Source organism: Coturnix japonica, unplaced genomic scaffold (assembly GCF_054131305.1).
Source record: "Coturnix japonica strain WE unplaced genomic scaffold, WE-NBRP24 Scf072, whole genome shotgun sequence".
NCBI classification, from domain to species: domain Eukaryota; kingdom Metazoa; phylum Chordata; class Aves; order Galliformes; family Phasianidae; genus Coturnix; species Coturnix japonica.
The window spans coordinates 572,772-590,867 of NW_028188975.1; the positions used below are offsets into that span (position 1 = coordinate 572,772).

The following is an 18,096-nucleotide window of genomic DNA, read 5'->3' on the forward strand; positions in this document are numbered from 1 at the left end:
CACTATCAGCCCATTGATTATCACTGACAGCCCATTGATTATCACTGACAGCCCATTGATTATCACTGACAGCCCATTGATTATCACTATCAGCCCATTGATTATCACTGACAGCCCATTGACTATCACTGACAGCCCATTGATTATCACTGACAGCCCATTGATTATCACTGACACCATTGATTATCACTGACAGCCCATTGATTATCACTGACGGCCCATTGATTATCACTGACGGCCCATTGATTATCACTGACGGCCCATTGATTATCACTGACACCATTGATTATCACTGACAGCCCATTGACTATCACTGACAGCCCATTGATTATCACTGACGGCCCATTGATTATCACTGACAGCCCATTGATTATCACTGACAGCCCATTGATTATCACTGACACCATTGATTATCACTGACAGCCCATTGATTATCACTGACAGCCCATTGATTATCACTATCAGCCCATTGATTATCACTGACACCATTGATTATCACTGACAGCCCATTGATTATCACTGACACCATTGATTATCACTGACACCATTGATTATCACTGACACCATTGATTATCACTGACACCATTGATTATCATGACACCATTGACTATCACTGACACCATTGATTATCACTGACAGCCCATTGACTATCACTGACACCATTGATTATCACTAACACCATTGATTATCACTGACGGCCCATTGATTATCACTGACAGCCCATTGATTATCACTGACACCATTGATTATCACTGACAGCCCATTGATTATCACTGACAGCCCATTGATTATCACTGACACCATTGATTATCACTGACAGCCCATTGATTATCACTGACAGCCCATTGATTATCACTGACAGCCCATTGATTATCACTGACACCATTGACTATCACTGACAGCCCATTGATTATCACTGACACCATTGATTATCACTGACAGCCCATTGATTATCACTGACACCATTGATTATCACTGACAGCCCATTGATTATCACTGACACCATTGATTATCACTGACACCATTGATTATCACTGACACCACTGATTATCACTGACAGCCCATTGATTATCACTGACACCATTGATTATCACTGACACCATTGATTATCACTGACAGCCCATTGATTATCACTGACACCATTGATTATCACTGACACCATTGATTATCACTGACACCATTGATTATCACTGACAGCCCATTGATTATCACTGACAGCCCATTGATTATCACTGACACCATTGATTATCACTGACACCATTGATTATCACTGACACCATTGATTATCACTGACAGCCCATTGATTATCACTGACACCATTGATTATCACTATCAGCCCATTGATTATCACTGACACCATTGATTATCACTGACACCATTGATTATCACTGACACCATTGATTATCACTGACAGCCCATTGATTATCACTGACACCATTGATTATCACTGACACCATTGATTATCACTGACACCATTGATTATCACTGACAGCCCATTGATTATCACTGACAGCCCATTGATTATCACTGACAGCCCATTGATTATCACTGACAGCCCATTGATTATCACTGACACCATTGATTATCACTGACACCATTGATTATCACTGACACCATTGATTATCACTGACACCATTGATTATCACTGACACCATTGATTATCACTGACAGCCCATTGATTATCACTGACGGCCCATTGATTATCACTGACACCATTGATTATCACTGACAGCCCATTGATTATCACTGACAGCCCATTGATTATCACTGACACCATTGATTATCACTGACGGCCCATTGATTATCACTGACGGCCCATTGATTATCACTGACACCATTGATTATCACTGACACCATTGATTATCACTGACACCATTGATTATCACTGACACCATTGATTATCACTGACTCCATTGATTATCACTGACACCATTGATTATCACTGACAGCCCATTGATTATCACTGACAGCCCATTGATTATCACTGACACCATTGATTATCACTGACACCATTGATTATCACTGACAGCCCATTGATTATCACTGACACCATTGATTATCACTGACAGCCCATTGATTATCACTGACAGCCCATTGATTATCACTGACACCATTGATTATCACTGACACCATTGATTATCACTGACACCATTGATTATCACTATCAGCCCATTGATTATCACTGACACCATTGATTATCACTGACAGCCCATTGATTATCACTGACAGCCCATTGATTATCACTGACACCATTGATTATCACTGACACCATTGATTATCACTGACACCATTGATTATCACTGACAGCCCATTGATTATCACTGACACCATTGATTATCACTGACACCATTGATTATCACTGACACCATTGATTATCACTGACAGCCCATTGATTATCACTGACACCATTGATTATCACTGACACCATTGATTATCACTGACAGCCCATTGATTATCACTGACAGCCCATTGATTATCACTGACACCATTGATTATCACTGACACCATTGATTATCACTATCAGCCCATTGATTATCACTGACACCATTGATTATCACTGACAGCCCATTGATTATCACTGACAGCCCATTGATTATCACTGACACCATTGATTATCACTGACACCATTGATTATCACTGACAGCCCATTGATTATCACTGACACCATTGATTATCACTGACAGCCCATTGATTATCACTGACAGCCCATTGATTATCACTGACACCATTGATTATCACTGACACCATTGATTATCACTGACACCATTGATTATCACTATCAGCCCATTGATTATCACTGACACCATTGATTATCACTGACAGCCCATTGATTATCACTGACACCATTGATTATCACTGACACCATTGATTATCACTGACAGCCCATTGATTATCACTGACACCATTGATTATCACTGACACCATTGATTATCACTGACACCATTGATTATCACTGACAGCCCATTGATTATCACTGACACCATTGATTATCACTGACACCATTGATTATCACTGACAGCCCATTGATTATCACTATCAGCCCATTGATTATCACTGACACCATTGATTATCACTGACACCATTGATTATCACTGACACCATTGATTATCACTGACAGCCCATTGATTATCACTGACAGCCCATTGATTATCACTGACACCATTGATTATCACTGACAGCCCATTGATTATCACTGACAGCCCATTGATTATCACTGACACCATTGATTATCACTGACAGCCCATTGATTATCACTGACACCATTGATTATCACTGACACCATTGATTATCACTGACAGCCCATTGATTATCACTGACAGCCCATTGATTATCACTGACACCATTGATTATCACTGACAGCCCATTGATTATCACTGACAGCCCATTGATTATCACTATCAGCCCATTGATTATCACTGACACCATTGATTATCACTGACAGCCCATTGATTATCACTGACACCATTGATTATCACTGACAGCCCATTGATTATCACTGACACCATTGATTATCACTGACAGCCCATTGATTATCACTGACACCATTGATTATCACTGACAGCCCATTGATTATCACTGACACCATTGATTATCACTGACAGCCATTGATTATCACTGACACCATTGACTATCACTGACTCCATTGATTATCACTGACAGCCCATTGATTATCACTGACACCATTGATTATCACTGACAGCCCATTGATTATCACTGACACCATTGATTATCACTGACACCATTGATTATCACTGACACCATTGACTATCACTGACTCCATTGATTATCACTGACAGCCCATTGATTATCACTGACACCATTGATTATCACTGACACCATTGATTATCACTGACAGCCCATTGATTATCACTGACACCATTGATTATCACTGACAGCCCACTGATTATCACTGACAGCCCATTGATTATCACTGACACCATTGATTATCACTGACAGCCCATTGATTATCACTGACAGCCCATTGATTATCACTGACACCATTGATTATCACTGACACCATTGACTATCACTGACACCATTGATTATCACTGACAGCCCATTGATTATCACTGACAGCCCATTGATTATCACTGACAGCCCATTGATTATCACTGACACCATTGATTATCACTGACACCATTGACTATCACTGACACCATTGATTATCACTGACACCATTGATTATCACTGACACCATTGACTATCACTGACAGCCCATTGATTATCACTGACACCATTGATTATCACTGACACCATTGATTATCACTGACAGCCCATTGATTATCACTGACACCATTGATTATCACTGACAGCCCATTGATTATCACTGACACCATTGACTATCACTGACAGCCCATTGATTATCACTGACAGCCCATTGATTATCACTGACAGCCCATTGATTATCACTGACACCATTGATTATCACTGACACCATTGACTATCACTGACACCATTGATTATCACTGACACCATTGATTATCACTGACACCATTGATTATCACTGACACCATTGACTATCACTGACAGCCCATTGATTATCACTGACACCATTGATTATCACTGACACCATTGATTATCACTGACAGCCCATTGATTATCACTGACACCATTGATTATCACTGACAGCCCATTGATTATCACTGACAGCCCATTGATTATCACTGACAGCCCATTGATTATCACTATCAGCCCATTGACTATCACTGACAGCCCATTGATTATCACTGACACCATTGATTATCACTGACAGCCCATTGATTATCACTGACACCATTGATTATCACTGACAGCCCATTGATTATCACTGACACCATTGATTATCACTGACACCATTGATTATCACTGACACCATTGATTATCACTGACAGCCCATTGATTATCACTGACACCATTGATTATCACTGACAGCCCATTGATTATCACTGACACCATTGATTATCACTGACAGCCCATTGATTATCACTGACACCATTGATTATCACTGACAGCCCATTGATTATCACTGACACCATTGATTATCACTGACACCATTGATTATCACTGACAGCCCATTGATTATCACTGACACCATTGATTATCACTGACACCATTGATTATCACTGACACCATTGATTATCACTGACAGCCCATTGATTATCACTGACACCATTGACTATCACTGACAGCCCATTGATTATCACTGACACCATTGATTATCACTGACAGCCCATTGATTATCACTGACACCATTGATTATCACTGACAGCCCATTGATTATCACTGACACCATTGATTATCACTGACACCATTGATTATCACTGACAGCCCATTGATTATCACTGACACCATTGATTATCACTGACACCATTGATTATCACTGACACCATTGATTATCACTGACACCATTGATTATCACTGACAGCCCATTGATTATCACTGACAGCCCATTGATTATCACTGACGGCCCATTGATTATCACTGACACCATTGATTATCACTGACACCATTGATTATCACTGACAGCCCATTGATTATCACTGACACCATTGATTATCACTGACAGCCCATTGATTATCACTGACACCATTGATTATCACTGACACCATTGATTATCACTGACAGCCCACTGATTATCACTGACACCATTGATTATCACTGACGGCCCATTGATTATCACTGACACCATTGATTATCACTGACACCATTGATTATCACTGACACCATTGATTATCACTGACAGCCCATTGATTATCACTGACACCATTGATTATCACTGACAGCCCATTGATTATCACTGACAGCCCATTGATTATCACTGACAGCCCATTGACTATCACTGACACCATTGATTATCACTGACACCATTGATTATCACTGACACCATTGATTATCACTGACAGCCCATTGATTATCACTGACAGCCCATTGATTATCACTGACACCATTGATTATCACTGACAGCCCATTGATTATCACTGACAGCCCATTGATTATCACTGACACCATTGACTATCACTGACAGCCCATTGATTATCACTATCAGCTCATTGATTATCACTATCAGCCCATTGATTATCACTGACAGCCCATTGACTATCACTGACACCATTGATTATCACTGACAGCCCATTGATTATCACTGACACCATTGATTATCACTGACACCATTGATTATCACTGACAGCCCATTGACTATCACTGACACCATTGATTATCACTGACAGCCCATTGACATGGGGGTCCTGGGGGTCTTTTCCAACCTCAATGGCTCAATTTGGGATGGCAGAGACTCATTTGGGGTCTGTACATGACACAGATGCATCGTAAGAGCTTTGAACAACTGGTTTTATGTTCCCCCATGGAGTCACAGCTGAGGTTCTATATCTAATCTCCCTCCACCCAGATCAGTTTGCACAGGGCCATGGCTACAACATCCACGTTTTCCTGCCCTTTTAAATGTAAACTATCTACAGTTCCCCTTTGTCTTGGTTTCTGTGCAGTTCCCCTTTCTGTTTCTATAGCCAAGTGTGACCTTACCACCATGTTGAGGCTTTGCTCCCTCTTCAGCCCCTCCGACCCCCCAGGGCCGCTTTGTTTTCCAAGCACGACTCTCAAATCTCCACTTCAAACCCAACCACCTGCCCAACCTTCACCTCCACCTGTAGGTGCTGCCCACAATGGCTGGGCTCCATTGAGCCCAACAGCCGGGTACCCAGGTAGAACCAAATAGGGACGTGGTGGAGTCACCACTGGTCAGCTGTGACTCCATGGGGGGACATAAAACCAGTTGTTCAAAGCCCTTAGGATGCATCTGTGTCATGTACAGACCCCAAATGAGCCTCTGCCATCCCAAATTGAGCCATTGAGGTTGGAAAAGACCATGGGATGATGTGGATGTTGTAGCCATGGCCCTGAGCAAACTGATCTGGGTGGAGGGAGATTAGACACAGAACCTCAACTGAGTCCATGGGGGGACACACAGCCTGTTGTTCAAAGCCCTTAGGATGCATCTGTGTCATGTAGAGACCCCAAATGAGCCTCTGCCATCCCAAATGAGACATTGAGGTTGGAAAAGACCATGGGATGATGTGGATGTTGTAGCCATGGCCCTGTGCAAACTGATCTGGGTGGAGGGAGATTAGACATAGAACCTCAACTGAGTCCATGGGGGGACACACAACCAGTTGTTCAAAGCCCTTAGGATGCATCAGTGTCATGTACAGACCCCAAATGAGCCTCTGCCATCCCAAATTGAGCCATTGAGGTTGGAAAAGACCATGGGATGACGTGGATGTTGTAGCCATGGCCCTGTGCAAAGTGCTCTGGGTGGAGGGAGATTAGATATAGAACCTCAACTGAGTCCATGGGGGGACATAAAACCAGTTGTTCAATGTCCTTAGGATGCATCTGTGTCATGTACAGACCCCAAATGAGCCTCTGCCATCCCAAATGAGCCATTGAGGTTGGAAAAGACCATGGGATGACGTGGATGTTGTAGCCATGGCCCTGTGCAAACTGCTCTGGGTGGAGGGAGATTAGATATAGAACCTCAACTGAGTCCATGGGGGGACACATAAAACCAGTTGTTCAATGTCCTTAGGATGCATCTGTGTCATGTACAGACCCCAAATGAGTCTCTGCCATCCCAAATGAGACACTGAGGCTGGAAAGACCTCAGAATGACGTGGATGTTGTAGCCATGGCCCTGTGCAAAGTGCTCTGGGTGTCACAGCTTGAGGATTAGACACAGAACCTCAGCTGTGACTCCATGGGGGGACACATAACCAGTTGTTCAAAGCCCTTAGGATGCATCTGTGTCATGTACAGACCCCAAATGAGCCTCTGCCATCCCAAATGAGACACTGAGGTTGGAAAAGACCATGGGATGATGTGGATGTTGTAGCCATGGCCCTGTGCAAACTGCTCTGGGTGGAGGGAGATTAGATATAGAACCTCAACTGAGTCCATGGGGGGACACACAACCAGTTGTTCAAAGCCCTTAGGATGCATCTGTGTCATGTACAGACCCCAAATGAGCCTCTGCCATCCCAAATGAGCCATTAGGGTTGGACAAGAGCTCGGGATGATGTGGATGTTGTAGCCATGGCCCTGTGCAAACTGATCTGGGTTAAAGAGGAGGGAGATTGGACACATAAACTCAGCTGTGACTCCATGGGGGGACACATAAAACCTGTTGTTCAAAGCTCTTACGATGCATCTGTGTCATGTACAGACCCCAAATGAGCCTCTGCCATCCCAAATTGAGCCATTGAGGTTGGAAAAGACCATGGGATGATGTGGATGTTGTAGCCATGGCCCTGTGCAAACTGCCAGGACAGGAGGGAGATTGGACATAGAACCTCAACTGAGTCCATGGGGGGACATAAAACCAGTTGTTCAAAGCCCTTAGGATGCATCTGTGTCATGTACAGACCCCAAATGAGCCTCTGCCATCCCAAATGAGACATTGAGGCTGGAAAAGACCATGGGATGATGTGGATGTTGTAGCCATGGCCCTGTGCAAAGTGATCTGGGTTAAAGAGGAGGGAGATTGGACACAGAACCTCAGCTGTGACTCCATGGGGGGACATAAAACCAGTTGTTCAAAGCTCTTACGATGCATCTGTGTCATGTACAGACCCCAAATGAGCCTCTGCCATCCCAAATGAGCCATTGAGGCTGGAAAAGACCCCCAGGACCCCCATGTCCAACCCCAGCCCATCCCACCGTGCCCACCCATCACGTCCCCAGCTGCCACATCTCCACTGTTCTGATGCACCTCCAGACACGGTGACACAAGGAACGCCATAGGGCTGTCCATAAGGAATGGCCAAATAGGCCATTGATAAGGATTGACCTAATAGTTTATTGATAAGGATTGACCAAATAGGCCATTGATGAGGAATAACCAAATAGGCCATTGATAAGGAATGACCAAATTGGCCATTGATGAGGATTGATCAAATAGGTGTCAATGACGAATGGCCAAATAGGCCAATGATGAGGACTGACCAAATAGGCCATTGATGGGGAATGACCAAATAGTAATTGATAAGGAATGACCAAATAGGCCATTGATAAGGATTGACCAAATTGGCCATTGGAAAGGAATGACCAAATAGGCCAGTGATAAGGATTGATCAAATAGGCCATTGATGAGGATTGATCAAATAGGCCATTGATGAGGATTGACCAATCCCCTACTGCCTCCAACCCGGGATCTCCAATAGAAGGCAGTGATAAAATGGAGCCAGTTCAGGTCCAACTGTCCACCCAGCCCCATCTCACCCACTCATAGAGCCATTAAAACCATGGGGTTGGAGCAGGACTCATAGATCCCCATGTTGGACCCCAACCCATCCCAATGCACCCAACCTTCCTGCTAATAACCCCAAACAGACACACAGAGCCCTTGGATCTGAGACAGTGAGTGAAATCCAACAGCCCAGGAGACAGAGATGGACTCACTGAGGTTATACCCAGCACCTGAAACTGATTCCAGGACACTAATAATACAGGAAATGGGGAAAGGAGGCTTTGAAACTGAGCTGCCCCCATAGAGTCAATGACAATAAAGGGCTCAGGATGCCACCCTATAGAATGATAGGAGTGTTAAGGTTGGAAAAGACCCCTAATAACATCAGGTCTAATGTCCACCCAGCCCCATCTCACCCACTCATAGAGCCATTAAAACCATGGGGTTGGAGCAGGATTCATAGATCCCCATGTTGGACCCCAACCCATCCCAATGCACCCAACCTTCATGATAACCCCAAATCAAACGGACACAAAGACCCTGGATCTGAGATACCCAGTGAAATCCAACAGCCCAGGAGACAGAGATGGACTCACTGAGGTTATACCCAGCACCTGAATCTGATTCCAGGACACTAATAATACAGGAAATGGGGAAAGGAGGCTTTGAAACTGAGCTGTCCCCATAGAGTCACTGCAAATAAGAGCTGAAAGGGTTCGTGCTATCTCTGTATCTCTACGATGCCACCCTATAGAATGATAGGAGTGTTGAGGTTGGAAAAGACCCCTAAGAACATCAGGTCTAATGTCCACCCAGCCCCATCTCACCCACTCATAGAGCCATTAAAACCACTGGGGTTGGAGCAGGACTCATAGATCCCCATGTTGGACCCCAACCCATCCCAATGCACCCAACCTTCATGATAACCCCAAATCAAACACACACAAAGACTCTGGATCTGAGACAAGAAGTGAAATCCAACAGCCCAGGAGACAGAGATGGACTCACTGAGGTTATACCCAGCACCTGAAACTGATTCCAGGACACTAATAATACAGGAAATGGGGAAAGGAGGCTTTAAAACTGAGCTGCCCCCATAGAATCACTGCAAATAAGAGCTGAAAGGGTTCGTGCTATCTCTATATCTCTACGATGCCACCCTATAGAATGATAGGAGTGTTGAGGTTGGAAAAGACCCCTAAGAACATCAGGTCTAATGTCCACCCAGCCCCATCTCACCCACTCATAGAGCCATTAAAACCACTGGGGTTGGAGCAGGACTCATAGATCCCCATGTTGGACCCCAACCCACCCCACTGTGCTCACCAACCACGTCCCCAGGTGCCACATTGGCTCCATGACACCCCCAGGGATTCAAACCCCCTCCCCACTTTCCTGACTGTACCTGGCCTGACCCCTCACCTTCCTGGTCTCCACATCAAAGGGCTCCGGGGTGGGAGTTTTGGCTTTTTGAGGGTCCTCTGGGGGCTGAGAAAGAGCCCGTGGGAGGGCGTGGGGTCTGGAAACAGCGAAGTTCATCAGCGGGTAAATCCCATTCCTGGTATAGACACAGAGAGAGGAGATGACGAGTGAGTCCCATCCTCCTGCTGCCCCAAGGGATGGTCTGTTCATCCCCATGGAGAGCCGCAATGGGGCTCAAATGAGCGATTAAACACGGCCCTGCCAATGGGATGATCCATGTGATGGGACCCCAAAACCCACCTGACGTCTTCTAAGAACTTGTCGAGCTCAAGGAACGAGACCTCAGAGTACCTGGGAGGGAAGGGTGGGGGGTCACCACCAGGGCAGGGTCCTGGGGCCTCCTCTATGGGGAGACCCCATAGAGACCTCATAGATCCCTAATAGAGACCCCATAGAGACCCCATAGAGACCCCATAGAGACCCCATAGATCCCTAATAGAGACCCCATAGAACTTTCCTGCACCCACCACAGGCAAAGAGGGGGAATAAAGAAGAGAGACCCCATAGAGACCCCATAGAGACCTCATAGATCCCTAATAGAGATCCCATAGAGCTTTCCTGCACCCACCACCGGCAAAGAGGGGGAATAAAGAAGAGAGACCCCATAGAGACTCATAGATCCCCATAGAGACGCCATAGACCCCCATAGAGACCCCATAGAGACCCCATAGAGACCTCATAGATCCCTAATAGAGACCCCATAGAGCTTTCCTGCACCCACCACCGGCAAAGAGGGGGAATAAAGAAGAGAGACCCCATAGAGACTCATAGATCCCCATAGAGACGCCATATACCCCCATAGAGACCCCATAGAGACCCCATAGAGACCCCATAGAGACTCCATAGATCCCTAATAGAGACCCCATAGAGCTTTCCTGCACCCACCACCGGCAAAGAGGGGGAATAAAGAAGAGAGACCCCATAGAGACCCCATAGATCCCCATAGAGACGCCATAGACCCCCATAGATCCCCATAGAGACGCCATAGACCCCCATAGAGACCCCATAGAGACCCCATAGATGCCATAGGCAGCATAGATCCCCATAGAGACCCCATAGGTCCCTAATAGGCTGCCCCATTGCAGGAGCTGGGTCCAGACCCACGGCTGCTCCTGGCAGGGTTTGTGCCCATCCCAAAGCACAGGGACCCATAGACCCCATAGATCCCCATAGAGACCCCACAGATCGCCACAGAGACCCCAAGGACACCATAGATCCCAATAGAGACACATAGAGACCCATAGATCCCATTGAGACCCCATAGAGTCCCACAGATCCTCATAGATCCCCATAGAGATTCCATGGACCCCATAGTTGTGCCCCGGTGGCGCATTGGGTCGCTACTGAAGGAGTCAGGGCTGGGATTGAGCTGGTGCAGAGTCCATTCCTTGTGTTATAACCAATAGATCCCCATAGAGACCCATAGATCCCCATAGAGACCCCATAGACCCCATAGATCCCTGATAGAGACCCATAGATCCCCATAGAGACCCATAGAGACCCCATAGGCCTCATAGATCCCCATAGAGACCCCATAGGCCCCATAGATCCCCATAGAGATTCCATAGACCCCATAGTTGTGCCCCGGTGGCGCATTGGGTCGCTGCTGAAGGAGTCAGGGCTGGGATTGAGCTGGTGCAGAGTCCATTCCTTGTGTTATAACCAATAGATCCCCATAGAGACCCATAGAGACCCATAGAGACCCCATAGACCCCCATAGAGACCCCATAGACCCCATAGAGTCCCCATAGATCCCCATAGAGACCCCATAAACCCCATAGATCCCCATAGAGACCCATATATCCCCATAGAGACCCCATAGACCCCATAGATCCCTGATAGAGACCCATAGATCCCCATAGAGACCCATAGAGACCCCATAGGCCTCATAGATCCCCATAGAGACCCCATAGGCCCCATAGATCCCCATAGAGATTCCATAGACCCCATAGTTGTGCCCCGGTGGCGCATTGGGTCGCTGCTGAAGGAGTCAGGGCTGGGATTGAGCTGGTGCAGAGTCCATTCCTTGTGTTATAACCTATAGATCCCCATAGAGACCCATAGATCCCCATAGAGACCCATAGAGACCCCATAGATCCCCATAGAGACCCCATAGGCCCCATAGATCCCCATAGAGATTCCATAGACCCCATAGTTGTGCCCCGGTGGCGCATTGGGTCGCTGCTAAAGGAGTCAGGGCTGGGACTGAGCTGGTGCAGAGTCCATTCCTTGTGTTATAACCTATAGATCCCCATAGAGACCCATAGATCCCCATAGAGACCCATAGAGACCCCATAGATCCCCATAGAGACCCCATAGGCCCCATAGATCCCCATAGAGATTCCATAGACCCCATAGTTGTGCCCCGGTGGCGCATTGGGTCGCTGCTGAAGGAGTCAGGGCTGGGATTGAGCTGGTGCAGAGTCCATTCCTTGTGTTATAACCCATAGATCCCCATAGAGACCCCATAGAGACCCATAGAGACCCCATAGATCCCCATAGAGACCCATAGATCCCCATAGACCCCCATAGAGACCCATAGAGACCCATAGAGACCCTATAAACCCCATAGATCCCCATAGAGACCCATAGATCCCCATAGAGACCCCATAGACCCCATAGATCCCTGATAGAGACCCATAGATCCCCATAGAGACCCATAGAGACCCCATAGGCCTCATAGATCCCCATAGAGACCCCATAGGCCCCATAGATCCCCATAGAGATTCCATAGACCCCATAGTTGTGCCCCGGTGGCGCATTGGGTCGCTGCTGAAGGAGTCAGGGCTGGGATTGAGCTGGTGCAGGGTCCATTCCTTGTGTTACAACCAATAGATCCCCATAGAGACCCATAGATCCCCATAGAGACCCCATAAACCCCATAGATCCCCATAGAGACCCATAGATCCCCATAGAGACCCCATAGACCCCATAGATCCCTGATAGAGACCCATAGATCCCCAAAGAGACCCATAGAGACCCCATAGGCCTCATAGATCCCCATAGAGACCCCATAGGCCCCATAGATCCCCATAGAGATTCCATAGACCCCATAGTTGTGCCCCGGTGGCGCATTGGGTCGCTGCTGAAGGAGTCAGGGCTGGGACTGAGCTGGTGCAGGGTCCATTCCTTGTGTTACAACCAATAGATCCCCATAGAGACCCATAGAGACCCATAGAGACCCATAGATCCCCATAGAGACCCATAGATCCCCATAGACCCCCATAGAGACCCATAGAGACCCATAGAGACCCTATAAACCCCATAGATCCCCATAGAGACCCATAGATCCCCATAGAGACCCCATAGACCCCATAGATCCCTGATAGAGACCCATAGATCCCCATAGAGACCCATAGAGACCCCATAGACACCAGAGATAGTGAGGACAGGGGGGGATGCAGGTATGGGGCTCACACCTTGTTGTGCTCCAAACCCTCACCTCCATTGAGCTCCGGGCCGACCCTGACGCCGGATCTCTGCCATCACCATGTTCAGGTCCAGCTCCTTTATCTTCTCCTCCACCACGTTCTCCGGCATCAGATCTATGGTAGAACCAAAGATGGGCATCAGTTGGAGGTGCTGCAGGGTGGGCTCTGTGCTCACCGCCATACTGGGCTCCCCCATCCCCACAGCTCCATGGGGCAGGAGCTCCTATGGGGCAGAAGCTCCATGGGGCAGAAGCTCCGTGGGGCAGGAGCTCCGTGGGGCAGAAGCTCCATGGGGCAGAAGCTCCGTGGGGCAGGAGCTCTGTGGGGCAGAGGCTCCTATGAAGCAGGAGATCTGTGGGGCAGAAGCTCCGTGGGGCAGGAGCTCCATGGGGCAGAATCTCCGTGGGGCAGGAGATCCATGAGGCAGGAGCTCCTATGGGGCAGGAGCTCTCTGGGGCAGGAGCTCCTATGGGGCAGGAGATCCATGGGGCAGGAGTTCCTATGGGGCAGGAGATCCATGGGGCAGGAGCTCCGTGGGGCAGAAGCTCCATGGGGCAGGAGCTCCTATGGGGCAGAAGCTCCGTGGGGCAGGAGCTCCATGGGGCAGAAGCTCCATGGGGCAGGAGCTCCTATGGGGCAGGAGCTCCGTGGGGCAGGAGCTCCATGGGGCAGAAGCTCCATGGGGCAGGAGCTCCTATGGGGCAGAAGCTCCGTGGGGCAGGAGCTCCTATGGGGCAGAAGCTCCATGGGGCAGGAGCTCCATGGGGCAGGAGCTCCGTGGGGCAGGAGCTGTGTGGGGCAGGAGCTCCTATGGGGCAGAAGCTCCATGGGGCCGAAGCTCCGTGGGGCAGGAGCTCCTATGGGGCAGGAGCTCCATGGGGCAGGAGCTCTGTGGGGCAGGAGCTCTGTGGGGCAGAAGCTCCGTGGGGCAGGAGCTCCTATGGGGCAGAAGCTCCATGGGGCCGAAGCTCCGTGGGGCAGGAGCTCCTATGGGGCAGGAGCTCCATGGGGCAGGAGCTCTGTGGGGCAGGAGCTCTGTGGGGCAGAAGCTCCGTGGGGCAGGAGCTCCTATGGGGCAGGAGTTCCTATGGGGCAGGAGCTCTGTGGGGCAGGAGCTCCGTGGGGCAGTAGCTCCTATGGGGCAGGAGCTCCATAGGGCAGGAGCTCCGTGGGGCAGGAGCTCCGTGGGGCAGAAGCTCCATGGGGCAGGAGCTCCTATGGGGCAGGAGCTCTGTGGGGCAGGAGCTCTATGGGGCAGGAGCTCTATGGGGCAGAAGCTCCGTGGGGCAGGAGCTCCATGGGGCACGAGCTCCTTGGGGCAGGAGCTCCATGGGGCAGGAGCTCTATGGGGCAGAAGCTCCATGGGGCAGGAGCTCCATAGGGCAGAAGCTCCATGGGGCAGGAGCTCTGTGGGGCAGGAGCTCCTATGGGGCAGGAGCTCTGTGGGGCAGGAGCTCTATGGGGCAGGAGCTCCATGGGGCAGGAGCTCTGTAGGGCAGAAGCTCCGTGGGGCAGGAGCTCCATGGGGCAGGAGCTCCGTGGGGCAGGAGCTCCTATGGGGCAGGAGCTCCGTGGGGCAGGAGCTCTATGGGGCAGGGCACCCGAATGCGACTCACACTGGTTGTTGATGAAGCAATGCGCTGCCAGCAGCTTAAGGGAATGGACCTCGAAGAGCACGCGGTGGAACAGGAGGCTGTTGGCCGTCGGCCGCTTGTCGGGGTTGAGGGTCAGGCAGGACAGAATGAACTCCTGAGGGTCAAACACAAAGCACGGCCTATAGACAAAGCCCAGCTCCGGGTCTGTCCCAGTGCTTGATAACTCTTTGGGGGTAAAAATTGTTCCTAATATCCAACCTGAACCTCCCCCAGTGCAACTTCAGGCCATCACCTCTCATCCTACCTTACCTTGAAGGACGGCTGGGAGAATTCTGGAATCACACAAAGGGGGTGATTGATAGAAGGGGGGGAATATGCAGATATGATGGAATGTTTTGGCTATGAACATGGGGAGAAACCAGAGTGGGGAGAACCTCCCTGCCCTGCTGTCCATGCTCTGTGCAACTACATTTGTACAATGACATGTGCAAGTACATTTACCCCAGGGTCCCATCAGTCTTTCTGGCCTCCAGAGCACACTGCTGGCTCCCAGTCTGCCTGCTGGCCACCAGGACCCCCTAGATCCTTCTCTACAGAGCACACACACAGGTTTACATGAGCACCCACTGGGATCTGCCACCCAGCCTCACTGCTGTTCCCAGTGCGACAGCATCTCATCATGACCTGCCAAGCAGGAAAGACACTGACGTCCTTCAGCCTGCCAGGTCCCAGTGGATCCCAGTGGATCCCAGTGTCCCAGTGGATCCCAGTGGATCCCAGTGGAACCCAGTGGGTCCCAGTGTCCCAGTGGAACCCAGTGGGTCCCAGTGTCCCAGTGGAACCCAGTGGATCCCAGTGTCCCAGTGGAACCCAGTGGATCCCAGTGTCCCAGTGGAACCCAGTGGATCCCAGTGGAACCCAGTGGATCCCAGTGTCCCAGTGGATCCCAGTGGATCCCAGTGGAACCCAGTTGGTCCCAGTGGATCCCAGTGGAACCCAGTGGATCCCAGTGTCCCAGTGGATCCCAGTGGGTCCCAGTGTCCCAGTGGATCCCAGTGGATCCCAGTGTCCCAGTGGAACCCAGTGGGTCCCAGTGTCTCCGTCTCCCAGCTCAGCCTCCTGCACTCACCCTCATGTTGGGGTCATCCAGCGAATGCCGTGCCCGCATGATGGCCTCCTCCGAGACCCGCGTGTCACCGTTGGTCTGGATCTCCAGCACGGCCATCTGGGGGAGGAGGAGCTCAGCTGTGTCTGCAGGCAGCACCAACAGCCCCACAACCCCCTCGGAGCAGCGCCCCATGTCCCTGCCCCACATGCTGCCCCTGCCCTTGGGCTGCCATAGCCCATGGAGGCTGAGCCCAGCTCCACCTCCATTAGGGGCACACAGCTCACAGCCCGGTGTGGGGCAGCCAGCAGACTCCATAGGGCACTGCCCTGCCCCGTAAGTGGGGGTCCTGCAGGTCCCCAGGCTCTGCAGCATCCCAGCCCCACAACGCCCTCGGAGCAGCGCCCCACATTTCTGCCCCACATGCTCCCCCTGCCCTGGGGGTGCTGCAGCCCGTAGAGGCTGAGCCAAAGCAGCAGTGGATGCTCTGCTGAGCCCAGCAGTAATGCCTCCACCTCCATCAGGGACCTGCAGCTCACAGCCCGGTGTGGGGCAGCCAGCAGACTCCATAGGGCATTGCCTTGCCCCATAAGTGGGGGTCCCACAGGTTTCCAGTCTATGCAGCATCCCAGTTCCGTACCTCCAATGCACACATCCCAAAGGAGAAGATGTCCACGGCGGTTCCATCAGCCTTCTCTGCAGAACCAAACCAGGAGCCCATCAGCCCCATTGTGGGACTTCAACCCCATCACCAGGACCAGCCGATGTCCCCACCTACGGACCCTTCACCCCATACACTTGTGCCTATGGCCCCTTATGGGCTCCAAGCTCCTTTTCCCCACTCATTGTAACCCTTCACACGCTGCTGAGCGCTTCTGAGCCACAGCCTTTTCAGACAGTGATCTGCAGTCATGACGAGACCTTGTTCTGAACCATCAGTATCCAACGCTCAGCCCACTGCAATGTGGGCACAGCTATTCACCCTATGGACACGGCTATTCTCCATATGGGCACAGCTATTCACCCTATGGACACGGCTATTCACCCTATGGACACGGCTATTCTCCCTTTGGACACGGCTATTCTCCATATGGGCACAGCTATTCTCCATATGGGCACAGCTATTCACCCTATGGACACGGCTATTCACCCTATGGACACGGCTATTCTCCCTGTGGGCACAGCTATTCTCCCTTTGGACACGGCTATTCTCCATATGGACACGGCTATTCTCCCTTTGGACAC

The 18,096-nt window shown here is 49.5% G+C and overlaps 1 protein-coding gene across 7 annotated transcripts in view; it reads right to left on the reverse strand.

Annotated features, from left to right (window-relative positions):
* The window catches only part of LOC146751599 (nuclear receptor-binding protein 2-like), a 45,197-nt gene that overhangs the window by 16,735 nt on the left and 10,366 nt on the right, over window positions 1-18,096 (reverse strand). For 5 of the 7 annotated variants that reach the window (XR_014941336.1, XM_085533978.1, XM_085533977.1 and 2 more), the window contains exons 9-14: window positions 17,492-17,547; window positions 16,876-16,971; window positions 15,768-15,900; window positions 14,163-14,265; window positions 10,961-11,011; window positions 10,661-10,796 (exon numbers count right to left, since the gene is read on the reverse strand). Coding sequence is in view for 6 of the 7 variants with exons in the window: in XM_085533978.1 (XP_085390104.1) it covers window positions 10,661-10,796; window positions 10,961-11,011; window positions 14,163-14,265; window positions 15,768-15,900; window positions 16,876-16,971; window positions 17,492-17,547 (575 nt within the window). In the remaining variant the exon portion in view is untranslated. The remainder of the gene's footprint in view (window positions 1-10,660; window positions 10,797-10,960; window positions 11,012-14,162; window positions 14,266-15,767; window positions 15,901-16,875; window positions 16,972-17,491; window positions 17,548-18,096) is intronic. The other 2 variants (XM_085533980.1, XM_085533981.1) reach the window with 1 other exon arrangement.